Source organism: Symphalangus syndactylus, chromosome 13 (assembly GCF_028878055.3).
Source record: "Symphalangus syndactylus isolate Jambi chromosome 13, NHGRI_mSymSyn1-v2.1_pri, whole genome shotgun sequence".
In the NCBI taxonomy this organism is placed as follows: Eukaryota; Metazoa; Chordata; class Mammalia; order Primates; family Hylobatidae; genus Symphalangus; species Symphalangus syndactylus.
Genome location: NC_072435.2, coordinates 45397266 through 45416767, shown reverse-complemented (window position 1 = coordinate 45416767; position 19502 = coordinate 45397266). Strand labels below are relative to the sequence as shown.

The window sequence follows — 19502 nt, the reverse complement described above, 5'->3', positions numbered from 1 at the left end:
CCATCTCTACACACACACACACACACACACACACACACACACACACAGCCGGGTGTGGTGGTTGCATGCCTATAGTCCAAGCTACTGGAGAGGCTGATGTGGGAGGATCACTTGAGCCTGGGTGCAGTGAGCTATGATTGCACCACTGCACTCTAGCCTGAGCAACAGACCAAGACCCTGCCTGGAAAAAAAAAAAAAGAAAAAAAAAAAAGATCCCACCCCAACACAGCCCAGAAGTGACACGCTGGATGATGAAACCTGCATCAGCTATTTCCATCATCATGACACTTTGCCTTCAAAAAAACGGGCACCAGTTTGGGCAACATGGCAAAACCCTGTCTCTATAAAAAATACAAAAATTAGCCAGGCCTGTTGGTGCACACCTGGTCCCAGCTGCTTGGGAGCCTGAGGCAGAAGGATCACCTGAGCCTGGGGAGGTCAAGGCTGCAGTGAGCCATGATCCTGCCGCTGCACTCAAGCCTAGGTGACAGAATGAGACCCTTTCTAAAAAAAAAAAAAAAAAAAAAAAAAAAGGTGGGGGTGGGGAGTGCAGTAATTAAACATCAATGGTGTTAATAAAAGTGTGCAACTCGACTGGGTGCTATGGCTCACAGCTGTAATCCCAGCACTTTGGGAGGCCAAGGCAGGTGGATCACCTGAGGTCAGGAGTTTGAGACCAGCCTGGCCAACATGGTGAAACCCCGTCTCTACTAAAAATACAAAAATTAGCCAGGCGTGGTGGCGGGAGCCTGTAATCCCATCTACTCAGAAGGCTGAGGCAGGAGAATCACTTGAACCTGGGACGCGGAGGTTGCAGTGCGCCGAGATCACACCACTGCACTCCAGGCTGGATGACAGAGTGAGACTCAGTCTCAAAAAACAAAAAAAAAAAGTGTGCAACTCAGAAAAAAAGACTTATTAATTAGCTGCTTGTTTTGTTTTGTTAGTTTGATTTCATGCAGGGTCTCGCGGTGGAACTATCATAGCTCACTGCAGCCTGGCTAATTTCTTTTTATTTTTAGTAGAGATGGGGTCTTGCTGTGTTGGCCAGCCTGGTCTTAACTCTTAAGCTCAAGTGATTCTCCCACCTCAGCCTCCCAAAGGGCTAGGATGACAGGCATGAGCCATCGCATGCAGCCTCTTTTTTGTTTGCTTGTTTCTAAATTTCATTTGGTCAAAAAAACTCAGCTTAATTTGGCAGAACCTAAGAAGGGCTGGAATTTGCAGGCTGAGCTGAGGCTGACCTGGCCCCAGGGAGAACAGGGCAGCCGATTTCTATGGATGCTGCTGGCCACAGAGTAGCTAAGACTCAAGCTGATTTGGGCTCCAATTGAGGTTTGACCACTGATTAGCCAAGTGGTGTTTTACCTCCCCGAGCTTCGGTTTGCTATCTGTAGAATGGGGGTGATCCTCGCCCCTTGCATGCCTCCCCAGCACCCACTTTCCCTGTGACTCGAGGTCCCCCACGAGTCAAATCACTGAATTCTAGCTCCCACTCACATTTGTCCAGGAAACCCTCCCTGCCACACCTCCTCCCTCTGGTCTTGCCTGGGAGGCGTCTGTGTCCTGCTCTGTCTTCCCCAGACTCAGGGAATCCTGGAAAGCCAGTCCCTGGGCATCACACCACTGTCCAGCTTAAAGCAGATGTACACACGGCTTGTAACTGAACTCATTCCCCAAATCAGACTCTACTCAATGCCTCGCCACTCCCACATTTTGTTTTTGTTTTTGACAGAGTCTCACTCTGTCACCCAGGCTGGAGTGCAGTGGTAAGATCTCAGCTCACTGCAACCTCCGCCTCCTGGGTTCAAGCGATTCTCATGCCTCAGCTTCCCCAGTAGCTGGGATTACAGGTGTGTGCCACCACACCCGGCTAATTTTTATATTTCTAGCAGAGACGGAGTTTTGCCATGTTGGCCAGGCAGGTCTTGAACTCCTGACCTCAAGTGATCTGCCCGCCTCGGCCTCCCAAAGTGCTGGGATTACAGGCGTGAGGCACCACGCCCGGCCACTCACCACTCTCACATTTTGTTCATTGGGATGTATGCTCTATGCCCAAAATTGATCAAACGCTACTTCATCTCCTGGCCTTTGCCAGTGCTCGTTCTTCTGCCAGGAATGTCCTTTCTGAAATTCAACTCCACCTGATAAGCTCCTACCTCCAGCGTCATGCCCCACTAGAAAGCTTCCAGATCCCCAGGGACAACCATTCCTCCCTGCTCTGGGCTCCCCCAGCCCCTGCTCCCCAAGCCCTGACCATGGAGAGCTGGACAGAGCCCTGGGACTTTGTACTCACCCTCCTCCGCACCTGCATTCATAGGGGTCCCTGGCAGGGCTGGCTCCTCTCCACTTGCCACCTCCTCCCAGAAGCTCTCTACACCTGGGCTCCCTGCCAGGACCTCCAGTTCGAAGTCCTCTATGCCCAGGGTGACAGGCAGCAGGGTGCTGGAAGGGTCCCACGGTACTGTAGGCTCCCCTGAGGAAACTGAGGCAGACTTGCCCACACTGGCTGCAGCCGGTGTCCCAGGAGGAACAGCCGGTTTCCCCAGGGGACTGCCCTGATGCGGAGGTGCTGAAGCTCCTGATGTTCCCTGGGTCTCCACCTGATCCTCTGGCTCTGGGTGCGGTTGGGAGCTTGAGGGGCCCAGTGTAGACATGGCTGGAACTCCAACCTTGTCCCCCTGCTCCAGGGTCGTGAGGGGCGTCACAATGCTTGTAACCAGGGCCACTTGAGGGCTCAAGGTGGTGCTTTCGGCTTCTTCAAACACCTGGGATCCAGGTTCCCAAATTCCACTAGCATCACTGGGGGCCGGCGTGACTGTGGAATCCATGGGATTCACAGTGGGTCCTTCATCTGTAGCAACCCAAGGCTCCAAACTTGGTGTGACTTTGGGTACCAAGAAGACTCTGGGGCTCCCCAGGGGGGCAGATGGGGAGCTTGCATCCAGCCCTTTGCTGTACACTGAGGGCCAGGGGTCCTGCACCTCATCTACAGTGGCCTGCAAGCCAGAAGTGGGGCTTTCTGCTGTGTCGAAGGCCCCAGACTCAGACCCCGAGATACCCCTGAGGCCCGTTGGCTCAGTGGCAGTCTCGGTGGCAGTCTCAGTGGAGACAAAACCTACAGCCACATTCCTGTTTGCAGAAGGCCATGGGCTGGAGCTGGAGTGCTCAGCTTTGTTGACCCAAGAAGGGCTGGTCTCCCCAGTTTCTCTGAAGTCTGCCCTGGGGGACTCAGGTGTTGTGGGCATGGCCTCTCCACCCTGTCCTGTCGGGGTCGAAGAGGGAGGCAGGGAATACACCTTGGTCTCTGCAGCAGGGGAGGGTGGAGCCGTGGCCGTGGCCTCACCATGTGCCTCAACTCTATTGGCCTCGGTGGAGATGGGGGTGGGGTGTGGTAGCATCCACTGTTTGGGACCACGCAGCATGGCCATCATAGGGAGATCTGGGGAAGTGGCCACGGGGAATGCTTCCCAGGGGGCAGGGCTGGGAGCTGAGCCAGCGGCCTCCAAGGGGGACCAAAACAGGTCTGGGGTGGCTGGCCTGGCACTGGGGCCCTCGGCTTTCTCTAGCTCCAGGACAGGGGCCCTGCTGTGGCCTGAGATGCTGGGTGGGACCATGGTTGGGGGCCACAGCCAGGGCTCTGGGGAGCTCTTGCCACCAGCGGAACCTGCAACAACATCAAGGCAATCATTACAATGATCTCTCAGCAGCCCCTTTGGTTGGACTCCAGGCCCAAGGGAGAGGGGGCTTCTGGGGCCAGAGGACCTAGCTGGGATTTGGAGCTTCCTCCCTCATCCTGAGTGTAGCCATGGCTACCTCTCCACCCTCACCTCCAGATCCCCAGGTAGGTCCCGCCTCCCCCAGAGCAACTCACCAGCTCCAGGCATATCCACCTCATTGGTCAGATCAGCCCAGGGGCTCTGGCTCTGGCCACTGCCCAACATCTCTGTGACTGCCATGGCCAACGGAGGCTCCATTTGGTTCCCTGCAGCCTCTGAGGTGGGGGGCTGGGCGCCGGCCTCCATCCCCCCTTGCAGCCCCGGCTCGGGTTCCTGCTGCTGGAAGTAGCGCCCATTCAACCCTTTGAAGCGCCCCCTTCTCCTAGGCGTAGGGTCAGTTGGGGCCACCTCCGTGTGTGAACTTGCTGCAGTGCCTGCCCCCATGTCGCTAGGGCTGGGGGCCACCGTGCTTAGCCACACTTCCCCAGTGGGCCATGAGGCCAGCATGGGGTCCCCAGGGGTAGGGCTGACGGTCTGTTGAGACTCCTGCTTCTCCTCCAAGATCAGGGGTTCTTCTTCCCCACTGGACACCAGAGGCTCCTGGAAGTCAGGGGTGACCACCTCTTCCTCCTCCAGGGTGGGCTCCAGTTCTCTAACTGGGGGCCCCTCTGCTGACAGAATCTCCCCCTCATCCCCAGAGGATGGGGTCTCTAGGTCTCCATGTTGTGATGTGGGGTGATGAGCTGTGGGAGAAAGCAGAAGAGGTTGTGTTAGGCTGAGGGGTTGCCTGGGAAGTTCTGCTTGAAGTCTACCCACTTTCCAGCATGCTGCAGCACAAGCCTTCTGTGCACCTCTGTCTCTCCTAAGTGGTTTCTGAGATTCCCCCAGCCTGGGAGACGGAAATGCAAAGTTTTCACCTCCACTGTTCAGGCTGGGGACCACCTGAGCCACTGTCAGGGTCACAGTCAACTGGCTGCAGTGAGGACTCCAGAGAATTTGGGCCAGGTGCGGTGGCTCACGTCCGTAATCCCAGCACTTTGGGAGGCCAAGGCGAGTGGATCACTTGAGGTCAGGAGTTCAAGATCAGCCTGGCCAACATGGTGAAACTCCGTCTCTACTAAAAATACAAAAATTAGCTGGGCGTGGTGGCGCATTCCTGTAGTCCCAGCTACTCCGAAGGCTGAGGCAAGAGAATCGCTTGAACACGGGAGGTGGAGGTTGCAGTGAGCCGAGATCACACCGCTGCACTCCAGCCTGGGTGACAGAGTGAGACTCTGTCTCAAAAGAAAAAAAAAAGACAATTTGGCTCATGGGTAAACCTCAGGCAGTGTCCAACTCTCATGAACTTGGGTCTGCCTGTTGAGGGGTTCAACTCAACCTTGGTGACGGATCCTCCCCTGGTACAAGTGGTGCCCCGTGGGCATTGTATGCCCATGCCAGGACTGGGGCAGCTTACTTAGAGGACTTGACTCCTCGGGGTTGATGCTTGCAGCTTCCAAAGCTGTCCCCACTGCCCCCCAACAAGGGCGAGTGTCATCCCTGCTCCCACATCCGGTGTGGAGCCCAGAGGTGGCCAATTGAGGCATTATCTCTTCCACGGGCGTGTGTCTGCGTATGGGCGTGGCTCTGGGTAGAGTATTCCCCACCCAGGGGCTTGTCTTTCAAGGTTACGGGGCCTCGGGACCTCAGGAGATACAGCCCACCCAGCAAAGGTAACTCCCCACCAGAGTGGCCTCCTCTGGAGCCCTGTTCTTTCCCCAGGACGGGGATCCTAGGGAAAGACTTGTCGTAAGGGGTGTGGCCTTCACCCGGGGGCGTGGCCCTCACCCAGGGACGTGGCTTATCACAAAGCGAGCTTCCGCGTCTCTCCCTTGGCTTGGCAAGGCTTTCAGGGACGTGGCCTTCGCCAAAGTGAAAGCCCTGGAGGCGCGGCCACCAGGGGACGCACGCACCTCGGAAGCAGTAGGCGTCGAAGCGCTCGGCGGGTGAAGGGAAGCCGGTCCGGTTAGCGAAGCGGTAGACGGTGCGCACGCCCGGGGCTGGGCCCCCGCAGCGCCGGCGCGGCGTCTGGATCGGGTAGCGCACGCTGCCGTCGGCCAGCCAGCCCGGGTCGCACTGGTCCAGGCCCTCATGCCAGGCCAGGTGCAGCTGTCCCACCGAGGCCAGCGCGGCACCCTGGCGGCGGCACTGTGCACGCGCGCCGGCCAGTGTCAGGCGGCGGGCCGGGCCCACGTAGAAGACCTCGCCTGCGGGAGGGGCGGGTGGAGGTCAGGGGGGCTGGGGAAGCCTCCCCTGGAGCCCAGGAAGTGGGTCCAACTCCAAATAGTTCCGACCTGGACGTGTTAGGGTGGTGGTTAGAAGAGGCAGTGACAACCACAGCTGTGCGTTCAGCTCCGGGACCATCCTTGTCCTTACCTCTCATGCAGATCTGAGCCTCTTTTTACAAATGGAATAACTCAGGCCCATGGGCAAGTCGGGCTTCAGAGAGAGGGAGGGGCTCGGTGAAGGGGGTTCACAGAGGAGGAAGGGGGTAGGGACAGGGAGGCAGGCAGGGGACAGGGGATTAGAGAGGGAAAGAGGATCAGAGAGAGGAAGGGGGCAAAGGGAGGGAGGGGGACTCAGGGAGGCATGGAAAGCTCAGAAAACGGGTGGAATCATGTCTTGGTTGCAGGTTTAAGGAGGTATAAGACAGGGGAGTTGCATAAGGACCCCAGAGGATGGGAGTTGGGGAGAATAATAGAGGGTCAAAGAGGGGCAGAGGGGCCGGGTCCTGCCAGTCCCAGACTTACCCTCCAGCTCCCGGGAAAAGCAATACACATCGTAGAGTTCCTGTGGGTTGCGCCTCCCATAGCTCCGAACCCCTGGAAGGCTGCTACGGTCACCATAGCAACCAGGACGGGACTGGGTGATAGGATACCTGACAACACAAGGGGAGGGTCCCTCTCAGATGTGTGCTCCTGGAGCCCCCAAGGAACCTCCTTCCCCATGGGCTCGTCTTCATCTCCCTATCTTGTGTATCCCTCTCACCGAACAGTGCGGTCAGAGAGCCAGCCAGCATCACAGTTGTCAAAGCCATCCTCGAAGGCAGCCTGTAGATGCCGAGGGGCTGCAATGATGGCTGAGCTGAGACGGCAGGCCTCCTGGGCCTCAGCGAAGGTCAGTGCATAGCGGTCCCGGGCTGCCCGGTAGTGGAACACAACACCTGTGGGGGAACATCCAGGATGGGGGGACAGTTGACTTACGCTGGAATCTTCAAGAACAGACCTACCTCTTGCAGAATGACTCCCCACCCCTGTCTGATAATAATAGACCTAGCGCCAGGCACAGTGTCAGTCGAGGGTGGGGAGCAAGATCCATATGCCCCCATTTTACAGATGAGGAAACTGATAACAATGGCCATAAAGGGTTACAAGTTAGCAAATATTTACAATGTGAAAAGCATTTACGGCCGGCCAGCCATGGTGGCTCACTTCTGCAATCCCAGCACTTTAGGAGGCCAAGGTGGGCGGATCACTTTAGGTCAGGAGTTCGAGACCAGCCTGGCTAACATGGTGAAACCCTGTCTCTACTAAAAATACAAAAAATAGCTGGGCGTGGTGGCACGCCTCTGTAATCCCAGCTACTCGGGTGGCTGAGGCAGGAGAATCGCTTGAACCCAGGAGGCAGAGGTTGTGGTGAGCTGGGATTGAGCCACTGCACTCCAGCCTGGGAGACAGAACAAGACTCCATCTCAAAAAAAACTAAAACATTAAAAAAAAAGGAAAAGCATTTATAAGCATTATCTTATTGAACTCTTACAACAAATCTGCTTGTTCCAGAGGAGGAAGCTTAGGGTCAGAAAGGTTGAGGGACAGGTCCAGGCCCACGCAGCAAATAAGAAACAGAACCAGAATTCAAATTCAGAGAGATCTGACTCCAAAGATAGCACTCTTCATGCCCAGGGTTAGGCCCTGGAGGTGGCAGGAGGTGTGGAGAAGGCTGACAGAGAGATTCTGCCTTTTAGGAATTAAGTGCAAGCGCTGCTAGGGAAGCACAGGCAGCAATGGGAGACCAAATGTGGTTCCTTTTTATTTATTTATTTATTTTTATTTTATTTATTTCATTTTATTTATTTTTTGAGACAGAATCTCACTCTGTCGCCAGGCTGGAGTGCAGTGGCGCGATCTCAGCTCACTGCAAGCTCCGCTTCCCAGGTTCACGCCATTCTCCTGCCTCAGCCTCCCGAGTAGCTGGGACTACAGGCGCCCGCCACTGCACCCAGCTAATTTTTTTGTATTTTTAGTAGAGACGGGGCTTCACCGTGTTAGCCAGGATGGTCTTGATCTCCTGACCTCGTAATCCACCCACCTCGGCCTCCCAAAGTGCTGGGATTACAGGCGTGAGCCACCGCGCCCGGCCCAAATGTGGTTCTTGCCTGGCCTGGAAATGTGGTCCTGGAAGGCTTCCTGGAGGAGGTGACATGTAAGCCAGGATGTGAAGCACGGGTAACAGGCTCACTGTGATTCAAATTCTGATTTAGGGGTGAAAGAAATGGCTGAACAAGACAATGAAATGAAACACTTTGCTCTGTCTTATCCAAATGGGAGCCCTGTGTCCTCAGCATTGAACCAGTACAGTGTAGGTGCTCAATAAATGTTTGGCTGAATGTCTGGGCATAGCAGCTCACGCCTGTAATCCTAGCACTTTCGAAGACCGAGGCAGGCAGATCGCTTGAGGCTAGGAGTTGGAGACCAGCCTGGCCAATGTGGTGAAACCCTGTCTCTACTAAAAATACAAAAATTAGCCAGGTGTGGTTGTGTGCACCTGTAATCCCAGCCACTCCAGAGGCTGAAGCAGGAGAATCGCTTGAACCCACGAGGCAGAGGTTGTAGTGAGCCAAGATCGCACCACTGAACTCTAACCTGGGTGACAGTGAGAATCTGTCTCAAACAACAACAAAAAGAGTTTGGCTGAATGAATAAAATTGAAGTTACCTAGGTGTGGAATTCACTTGCCTCACCACCAATCAGTTTTTTGTTGTTGTTTTTGTTGTTGTTGTTGTTGTTGTTGTTAGCTTTTATCAATTTTCAGAAATGAGGCCTCTGAAAGGGGATGACTGGTTGACTCCATAAACTATGTGGTGACACACTGTGTCCCCAGTTCACAGTTTGGGGGCATGCAGGTTAAGCCCCAAGTCAGGAATCAGGGACTTGCCCAAGGTCAATGTAACTTAAGGGAAACAGGTTTCCCAGCAGGAGTCCACGGGATGTTTGCTGTACAACAATCCACTCACTGAGTCATTTATTGAGCATCTACTGTGTGCCAAACCCTGTTCTTTATTTTTAGTTTTTGACTATTTATTTATTTATTTAAGTCAGGGTCTCCCTCTGTCACCCAGGCTGAAGCGCAGTGGTGCGATCTCAGCTCACTGCAGCTTCCAACCTTCCAGGCTCAAGCGATCCTCCCACCTCAGCCTCCTGACAAGCTGAGACTACAGGCGCACACTAGCATGCCCTGCTAATATCGTTTTTTAAATTTTGTAGAGATGGGGTCTCACCATCTTGCTCAGGCTCGTCCTGAACTCCTGGGCTCAAGCAATCCTCCTGCCTTAGTCTTTCAAAATGCTGAGATTAGAGGTATGAGCCACCACATCTGGCTTATTTAGTTGTATTATTATTATTACTATTATTTTTAAGACGGAGTTTCTTTCGCTCTTGTTACCCAGGCTGGAGTGCAATGGTGCGATCTCGGCTCACCTCAACCTCCACCTCCTGGGTTCAAGCGATTCTCCTGCCTCAGCCTCCCAAGTAGCTGGGGTTACAGGAATGTGCCACCATGCCCGGCTAATTTTTGTATTTTTAGTAGAGAAGGGGTTTCACCATCTTGGCCAGGCTGGTCTCGAACTCCTGACCTCATGATCCACCCACCAAGACCTCCCAAAATGCTGGGATTACAGGCGTGAGCCACTGTGGGCAGCCATATTATTATTATTTTTGAGACAGGGTCTTGCTCTGTTGCCCAGGCTGGAGTGCAGTGGCATGATCAGGGCTCGTTGCAGCCTCAATCTCTTGGGACTCAAGCAATCCTCCCACCTCAGCCTCCTGAGTAGCTAAGACTACAGGAACACACCACCATGCCTGGCTAATGTTTTGGAATTTGGAATTTTGTATAGACAAGGTCTCACTATGTTGCTCAGGCTGGTCTCAAACTCCTGAGCTTAAGTGATTCTCCTGCCTTGGTCTCCCAAAGTGCTGGGATTACAGACATGAGCCACTGGGCCCCCATCCCCGTTTTTTTTGTTTTGTTTTGTTTTGTTTTTTAATAGAGACAGGGTCTTGCTATGTTGCCCAGGCTAGTCTTGAATTCCTGGCTCAAGCGACCCTTCCTCTTCAGCCTGCCAAAGTGCTGAAACTACAGGTGTGCACTACCACACGCAGCTGAACAAGAAGAATTTAATAAAGGAATTGGTTGCCGGGTGCGGTGGCTCCCGCCTGGTAATCCCACCACTTTGGGAGGCCAAGGTGGGCGGATCACGAGGTCAGGAGATCGAGACCATCCTGGCTAACACGGTGAAACCCTGTCTCTACTAAAAATACAAAAAATTAGCCAGGCGCTGTGGCGGGCACCTGTAGTCCCAGCTACTTGGGAGGCTGAGGCAGGAGAATGGCTTGAACCCGGGAGGCAGAGCTGGCAATGAGCTGAGATCACGCCACTGCACTCCAGCCTGGGCAACAGAGCGAGACTCCATCTCAAAAAAAAAAAGAATTGGTTAAACAGGTATTTGAGAATTGTTCTTGCTTAATATTTAATATACATTTTTAATTAACTTACTTTTAAAAGATTGCCTCACTTAGAAAAAAACTTGTTTATTTTACAAGGAATTTTTTATTTCTATTTTAAATACAAAGCCAGTATCTCTTGTCTTACATAAAATTGACTCCAAGCAAAATCCTGCCTAGATGGAGGATGCAGTGAGCTTAGATAGCACCACTGCACTCCAGCCTGGGCAACAAGAGTGAGACTCCATCTCAAAACAAACAAAAATCCTGCCTAGATATTGTGGCCCCCAGAAGTCTGAGCTGGAGATGCCTCTCTCATAGCTAAAAAAGAGAGGTGTTAAAGACAAGATAGTACCCATACTGATAAAGACTTTTTTTTCTTTTGAGGCAGAGTCTCGCTGTGTAGCCGAGGCTGAAGTGGCTCGATCTCAGCTCACTGCAACCTCCACCTCCTGGGTTCAAGCAGTTCTCCTGCCTCAGCCTCCCAAGTAGCTGGGATCACAGGCATGCATCACCGTGCCTGGCTATTTTTTTTTTTTTTTTTTTTAAAGACAGGGTTTCACCATGTTTGCCACGCTGGTCTCAAACTCCTGACCTCAATTGATCCACGCGCCTCGGCCTCCCAAAGTGCTCGGATTATAGGCACCATAAAGACTTTATGACTTTATCAGAAGAATTGAAAGGGGATCCCTGTTCAAAGAGTGATTTCTTTCCTTTTTTTTTTTTTTTTTTTTTTTTGTGACAGAGTCTCCCTCTGTCATCCAGGCTGGAGTGGAGTAGCCTCAACCTCCCGGTCTCAAATGATCCTCCCACCTATGCCTCCCAAATAGCTAGACTACAGGCATGTGCCACCATGCCCGGCTAATTTTTGTATTTTCTGTGGAGACGAGGTTTCACCATGTTACCCAGGCTGGTCTCAAACTCCTGTGCTCAAGCAATCCACCCGCCTTGGCCTGCCAAAGTGCTGGGATTACAGGCATGAGACACCAGGCCAGGTCTCAGGGAGTGATTTCTAAGGTGACATTCAGTGGGTGGGCTCCAGGCTCAGCCCTCCCTCTCCCAGGCCCCCGGCCCCTCCTTTGCCCCCAACTGACCTGTCACCTCCAAGGGCACCAGGTCCTGCTCATCCTCGATGCCCCTCACCACCTGGCAGCGGTACAGCCCAGAGTCACTGGCCCTCAGCGGCCCCAGGAGTAGCGTGGCGTTGGCTCGGCGCCGGGGATAGGAAGGCAGTGACACTCGTCCCTGCCAGCTTTTGGCCACCCTCACGACGTTGTCCTTGGCCACCAGGATGGGCAAGTCCTGTCGCTGGCCCGACGTAGTCCGCACCTTGGTCCACTTTATCCGAGGGGCATCTCGGGCTGCACTTGGCCGTGGCTGCAGGGTAAAGAGACAGGGCAGGGCCACCAGCTCCGCCAGCGCAGCCCGCACTGACCCAGACCCCAGCTTCTGCATGTGGAGCCCCCTTTCGCTGGCATCGGCGATATCCTGTGTGCCTGGGTTGGAGAAGGTGGAGAGTGGGCCTGACTCAGAGGTAAGAACCAAGCAGGGACTGCTATTTCCTTCTTTTAAAAATTTTTTTAAAAAGGGCTGAGCCAGAATTTGAACTTAGGGCCACTTGACCTCAGAATCCAAGCAGTGGCTGGACGTGATAGCTCATGCCTGTAATCCCAGCACTTTGAGAGACCGAGGCGGGCAAATCACCTGAGGTCAGGAGTTTGAAACCAGCCTGACCAACATGGAGAAACCCTGTCTTTACTAAAAATACAAAATTAGCCGGGTGTGGTGGCACATGCCTGTAATCCCAGCTACTCAGGAGGCTGAGGCAGGAGAATCGCTTGAACTCGGGAGGCAGAGGTTGCGGTGAGCCAAGGTCACACCATTGCACTCCAGCCTGGGCAACAAGAGGGAAACTCCATCTCAAAAAAAAAAAAAAAGCAAAACTATTTTTAGAGATTGAGTCTCACTCTATCGCCCAGGGTAGAATGCAGTGACACGATCACAATTCACTGCAGCCTCAAGCTCCTAGGCTCAAGCAATCCTCCCACCTCAGCCTCCCGAAAGTGCTGGGATTATAGGTATGAGCCACTGTGCCCAGCCCCTTATTATTATTCTTCTTTTATTTATTTATACTTTTGAGATGGAGTCTCACTCTGTCTCCCCTGCTGGAGTGTAGTGGCATGATCTCAGCTCACTGCAACCTCTGCCTCCTAAGTTCAAACAATTCTCCTGCCTCAGCCTCCCCAGTAGCTGGGTTTACAGGTGCACGCCACCACACCTGGCTAATTTTTGCATTTTTAGTAGAGATGGGTTTCACCATGTTGGCCAGGCTGGTCTCCAATTCCTGACCTTAACTGATCCGCCTACCTTGGCCTCCCACAGTTCTGGGATTATAGGGGTGAGCCACCACACCCAGCCTTATTATTATTTTTTTGAGTCTGACTCTGTCACCCAGGCTGGAGTGGAGTGGCATGATTTTGGCTCACTGCAACCTTTGCCTCCCAGGTTCAAGAGATTCTCATGCCTCAGCCTCCCGAGAAGATGGGATTACAGGCATGTGCCACCAAACCTGGCTAATTTTTGTATTTTCTGTGGAGACAGTTTCACCATGTTAGGCAGCCTAGCCTGGAACCCCTGACCTCAAGCAATCTGCCTGCCTCAGCCTCCCAAAGTGCTAGAATTATAGGCATAAACCACTGTGCCTAGCCCCTCACTTTATTTTTATAAGGACAGGGATTTCATTCCAGTGCCACTGACTCACTCTATGGCCCCAGGAGAGGCATTTTCCTTCTCTGAGCCCCAGTTTTTCCGAAAGGTAAAGCAAGAGACAGCTAATGAAAAGGAAATGGTGTTTGCGGAGTACCGTCTTTATAACAGGCACTTTATAGCAATCAGCTCATTTGATTTTCATAACCATCTGCAGAGTAGCAATGTGTCATTCTCTTTGGGGGGAGTTGAGGAAACTGAAGTTCAGAGAGATAATTATACTTGCCTAAGGTCACAGACCAAATCTGTGAGGGATTTCTAAAACCTGGGCTCTTGACGACCAGTAGAGGGACACAGACCTTTATTTCCATTGCTCCACCCTTGGCAGACATCACTAATCAATCTCTGCACTATTCTCATTTCTTTCTTTCTTTCTCTCCAGTTCATCTGAGCAAAACGATGAGAGGCGGGAATCTCCAGCTTCTGCTGACAATGACTAAAAATAACCTCTTAGGTATCTTGTTCGCTTTTGACTGTTCAAAGACCTTTTAAAATCTATTCTCATTTTATTCTTTAGCCCATGCCAGGAGACCAGCAGGAGAAGGCTGTGGAATTCAAAAGCTGCCCCATCTTGTCCATCCCCCAGACCCCAATCTCTCCCTCCCCACAAACCAACTCACCCTGTTCCCCAGCCACAAAGAGCAGCATCTGCAGCATCAAAAGGCCCAAGGCCCAGACAAACGTGGCCCCCATCCTGGATCTGGAACAAAATGGAGAGGGAGGGAGGAGTGAGCCACAGCCCAACCCTCCCAGATATTCAGCATTGCAGGACCAAACTCCCCCACTCTACAGATCAGGAAACCAGGGCTCAGAGAGACCAGTGTGTTATTCTAGGTCACAGAAGGAGCCGGCAAAGGGCTGAAACAGAATTCGAACCCAGGGCCACTTGACCTCAGAATCCAAACAGTGGCTGGACGCGGTGGCTCACACCTATAATCCCAGCACTTTGGGAGGCTGAGGCGGGAGGATTGCTTGAGGCCAGAAGCTTGAGACCAGCCTGGGCAACATAGTGAGATCTTACCTCTATTAAAAAAAATTAGCAGCCAGGCGCGGTGGCTCATGCCTGTAATCCTAGCACTTTGGGAGGCCAAGGCGGGTGGATCACGAGGTCAGGGGTTCGAGACCAGCCTGACCAACATGGTGAAACTCCGTCTCTACTAAAAATACAAAAATTAGCTGGGCGTGGTGGTGGGCGCCTGTAATCCCAGCTACTCAGGAGGCTGAGGCAGGAGAATTACTTGAACCCGGGAGGTGGAGGTTGCAGTGAGCCGAGATCGCGCCACTGCACTCCAGCCTGGGTGACAGAGTGAGACTCCATCTCAAAAAAAAAAAAAAAAAATTAGCTGGGCTTGGTGGCACAACACCTGTGGTCCCAGCTACTCAGGAGGCTGAGGTGGGAGGATTGCCTGAGCCCAGGAGTTCAAGGCTGTAGTGAGCTATGATTCCACCACCACACTCCAGCCTGGGTGACAGCGTGAGACTGAAAACAAAACAAAACAAAACACAACAACAAAAACCAATCCAAGCAATGAAGTCTGTGGTCAGAAGCCTGGGTGCTGTAGTGAATCAAATCTGGAATTGGCTCACTGTTCCTTTTGTGTGATCTTGGGCAAGTTGCTTACCTTCTCTGTGCCTTACTTTCTTTGTGGGTCAGATGGGGATAACATCAGGTGGTTGAAAGGAATGGATGAGTCAATATATATAAAATGCTTAGAACTGCCTCATGCAGTAAGGGGTACATTTTAGCTGCTGCTATTATTATTACTGACCTTAACACAGCCAAGACTGAAATACCATTTTTCAAGTCAGCCTCCTCCATCAGACTGGCGGCTCCTAGAGGGCAGCAGTCTGTCCCAGTCCTCCCAGCATCCCCAGTCCAGGCAGCAGGCTGGCCTCTAAGCCATCCTTTAATCTGGGTTTGCTGGCTGACACGATTCGCAGCTTCAATTCCAGGATTTGGTTGTCACCAAGATTCTATTCTTGGTTTCTGGGATTTTGGAGGAGCCGCCAACTCCCAGCTGGAGGAAGGGGCTCACCCCTGCCCACCCATCCTCCTCCTGACTTCACACAGCCCAACAAAGATGCTTCTTAGGCCCACAGAGAAACTTCAGTTGTGGGTCCATTTCCCTATAGGGGCTAGGACCCATAGGGATAAAGTGGACAATTATTAAGCTCCTACTGTGAGCAAAGCCCATGCCAGTCGTTGGGACACAGCAGTGCATTTCCTGACTTCACATTCTTCCAGAGACTAGGAATCCTGGGGAGGTGGTCCCTCCCCAAAACCTCCCACCCCTGCGAAACCCCGTCACCAGCGCTCAGGAGGTGGGCGCAGATGGAAAATTAGAACATCATCTGCAAACCCAATCCTTGCTCCCCGCCCCCATAAGAAATTATCCCTGAGGAAGGGGTGTGAATGGAGTCCAGAAGAGGAGGTTGTAGAGGACAGCTGTCCCTTTCCCCAGTTCTCCTTCCCAGCTCCCAGAGTCCCCTGCTGGGAGGCCGGCCTGGGACCTGTCCGTGGTGCTGAACTCTGAGGCGGCAACGCATCGGCAAAGCGCACCTAGTCCGCCCCTGCCTCCTGCCTGCTAACACGATGCCTCAGGGACTAGAGAGGGCTAGAGGTTTGCCTCAGGCTGCACAGCAGGGTAGAGGTCAAGGCCAGACCCTGGACCAGTGCTCCCAACTACCAACTTGTAAACCTCAGCAATCTCTGCCTTCATTTCAGGCTGTTCTCATTTCTTCCCCTTGGAACCCTGAGCAAGTGTGGGGTCGCCTCATGGCTGTTCCAGGCCTGGCCAGGTATTAGAGAGAGACAGGACTCCGGGTTGCACCTGCCCCCAGCAGGGCCTTAGGAGGGGACGAGGCCAGAGAATTCTCTCTCTCTCTCTCACACACACACACACACACACACACACACACACTCACTCACACACACACACTGTTAAGAGGTCAGGCAACATCCAGATAGCCCTGCTTCTAACCCGGGACAAGCTGCTTCAATCTCTCTGTGCCTCAGTTTCCCCACCTGTAAAATGGAAATTATCCAGCAAGTACCGCCTACAGCTAGAGATGAGGATGAAATGACCCAAGACTTGCAAAGTCCTAGAAATGTTAAATTTAAAAACAGCTCTTTAGACACAAAGCCTCATGTATACACTAAAAATATACTGAGGTTGCCCAATATGGTGACAGACACAGTTTCAGGTGCACACCCCCCCCACACACCCTCCCACTCCCTTCCACTCGCACCCTCACACACCCACACCCTTCTCTTAAAATACCTCCTCCCCAGGGCGGCCAGAGATGAGCATTTACACAGCTGTCTGGGGCCCGTGCCCTCATGAATAATGTACAAGCCTCATGCATATGCAAGCAGGGGCCTGCGGGGTGCTGGAGGAGGGGCAGCTCGGATCCATGTGAATGTGTGTGTGTGTGTAAGTGTGTGTGTGTCCCCTCCTTCACTTCACCCCCACCTCAAGTCTCCGTTAGCACTGAGTGAAGGTGAGTTTGCCAATGGGCATTTGTGAGTGTTTGTGACTGAGTGTGTGTCCGGGGTGTTGTGTCCTGGCAAGGGTGTGCAGGCGGTTGTGCCATGTGGTGTGTGCATGTTGTGTGTGTGAGCCTGCAGCAGCTCCGTGCACTGGGTGGAGCACATGGGACCTAGTGTGATCTGTGGATGTGTGTGAGTCTGAGTGACCCTCAGCAGGGGGCTGTGCGCACATGTGTGTGTTTCTGACCTGAGAGTCAGGGTGTATTAGTGTGCATGGGTGTGAATGTGGAACTCCGTGGAGGAGAAAGGGAGATGGGCTCAGTCATCATCCCAGGCTTCCCCTTGGGGATTTCAACCCCTGCTCAAGCTTTCCCTGTTAGCACCCCAACTCTGAACACAGACCACGTCCCACACCCCCATGCCCAGGGTGCACACTGCCAACCGCATGGAAAGAACCCTTGGCCCCTCCAGATACACAAGCGGGACACACACAGCCACGCACCCCAGACACAGACCCCGGGGAAACACACACTCACACAGATTCACAGTGACATTAACAAAGAGAGACAATATGGGCACTTACAAGACAGGCGGCATGTCTTCTGCACAAAGACACACACCCACAGTCTCGGCCCCCCCCCCCACATAAACCCCTTGATGAACGGAACAGCATCAGACATAGCTCCTCACTCACTCACATGGCGATGCCAGCCCCTGGCACAAACCGAGACAGTTAAATGTGGCCTCGGTGACTGATGGGCACCCATCATTTTGCCACATGGTGATGTGGCCCTCGGCACAAGTTTTCTGACAAAGACACAACCACAGTCACATCAGACTCACAGGGGACCCTAGAACCCCTGGGCATACTCCCCCTCCCCGCCTGTCTGGGGCGGACACACACACAAAACCCCCATATCCTTGAGGGGGAACTTTGATTTCAGAATGTCCATCAGCCATCGTGACAGCTGGGTTCTGGGGTCCCACAGTGCACCCACCCCTCCCTGCCTGCCCTGCCCCCACGTCCCCCGCTGGGGCCCAGAGCCAACCCTCCCCCTGGCCTGGCTGTTTCTCATTGATGCTGCCTGAGAGGAACAAAGCCCGCGCGGAGGGGTGGGGGTCGCTCCTGCCCAGACAGGGCCTGGGGTCCCAGCCCCTTACGTCCCAGCCCCTGTGCCCCCAAACCAAGCCAGGGCTTCCACATGTGTCCATATGGACAGGTGGAACTAAAGGGGGTGGGGGTAGGGGTCTGTGTCATGCTGTAAGGACGTGGGAGGCTGTGAAGGTGCTGGGGGGACAGCCCCCCTCTGAGCTGGTATCCCTCACAGGTCCTGGGGATCCATAGCTGAGGGGTCTAGGGGACCCCGACCTAACGTTCACCTGGGACACCCAGTGTGTTCCCTGGGATAAGGGACAACACCTCAACCCAAGGTCTAAGGGAATAACGGGAACCAGGTTGGGATGGGGACCCCAGGACCTCCTCCCGGAGTCAGAACGTGGTGACCGGACCTGACCCAAAAGGACAGGGAGACGGCAGGGCGCCCCTTCCCCATGGCCGTTCGCTCTCAGCGCAGATACCCTTCCAGTGGGCACAGGGTGATCTGGGGGCCCCCTCCCCACTGCAGTCCGACCCGGAATCCTCCATTCATCCGCAAATAGGGAATCCCCACTTAAAATCCTGGGGTGTCTCGGCTGAGATACGGGGGTGCCCTGTTCCAGAGTCCCCCATTCGGCATCTGGGTGTCCTCTTCTTCTCTCCAAACTCGGGGGGCCCCTCCCCTAGCCCCGTTTCCCATTGCTCCCTCCCCAACCCTGAGACCCACCCCCAGCCCGGCCCCCTCCCCACCGGGGGGTTGTCTCCGGATTCCGCGGACAACCTTCCTCCCTAAATGTGTGTCCACCTGACATTCCCAAGCCCCCTCCCAGTTTGCGCTCCCTCCTCAACCCAGGGCTCCCCTCCCCCGCTTCAGCCCCCTCCCCATTCTGGGGGCTTCTCCCTGGTCTCAGGTCCTCTCCCTAATCCCGAGCTCTGTCTCTAATCCCGAAGTCTTCTCCCCCAACACGGCCCCCTCACGGATCCCCCACCTGGCTCCTAGCTCGGACGCATCCCGGGGCGGCCGCCCGGCACAAAGGACGCTGCGCTCCGGCTCAGCCAGCTCCGCGCCGGGTCCAGCCCCTGCGCCCTGCGCTCCGCTCGCCCCAGCGCCGCCTCAGTGCTTATAAAGGGGCCGCGAGGGCCCTCTGCGCATGCGCCCCCGCCAGCCCGAGGCCTCTAGCTGCGCGAGGGAGGGGGCTCCCCTGTCTAAAATCCCCACCCCGCCCATTTTTTGGACACTCACCGCACCCAGGAGAAGACGGCACCGACTCTCCTCCCATTCTCTTTGCCCCAGGAACCGCGTTAAACGTCCCCATTATGCCCCAGGATGAGGCCGTCCCATTTTACAGGTGGGGAAACTGAGCCCCAAGGAGGCAAAGTCGCTTCCCAAGATCACGCACAGAGGCAGAGCTGGGATTCGAACCTCGCCCTGCCCGATTCTCCAGGACTCACGTTCAAAGCAGTTTTGGCTACAATTACTGGTTTACCCCATTTACAGAGAGGAAACTGAGGCACGGACGAGACGGGGAGACTCCTTGTTCACACAGCTGGTAAGAGGCACGCAGGGTGGGAGCCCAGATGTGTGACACCCCCGAGCTGTTTCCAGCAACTACAGCCAGATTGTATCATTCATTCATTCACCTTTGTCTGATCAGCATTCATGGAGCACACGC

The 19502-nt window shown here is 54.1% G+C and overlaps 1 protein-coding gene across 3 annotated transcripts in view; it reads right to left on the bottom strand.

Annotated features, from left to right (window-relative positions):
* Nucleotides 1-18925, bottom strand: part of NCAN (neurocan) — a 41697-nt gene extending 22772 nt beyond the window's left edge. The window contains exons 1-8 of one of the 3 annotated variants that reach the window (XM_055237381.1): nt 18819-18925; nt 13864-13943; nt 11572-11973; nt 6747-6921; nt 6509-6636; nt 5672-5965; nt 3875-4462; nt 2297-3667 (exon numbers count right to left, since the gene is read on the bottom strand). In XM_055237381.1, the coding sequence (XP_055093356.1) occupies nt 2297-3667; nt 3875-4462; nt 5672-5965; nt 6509-6636; nt 6747-6921; nt 11572-11973; nt 13864-13936 (3031 nt within the window). In that variant the 5' untranslated portion in view covers nt 13937-13943; nt 18819-18925. The remainder of the gene's footprint in view (nt 1-2296; nt 3668-3874; nt 4463-5671; nt 5966-6508; nt 6637-6746; nt 6922-11571; nt 11974-13863; nt 13944-18818) is intronic. The other 2 variants (XM_063616154.1, XM_055237382.1) reach the window with 2 other exon arrangements.
* Between the last annotated feature and the right edge of the window lie 577 nt (nt 18926-19502).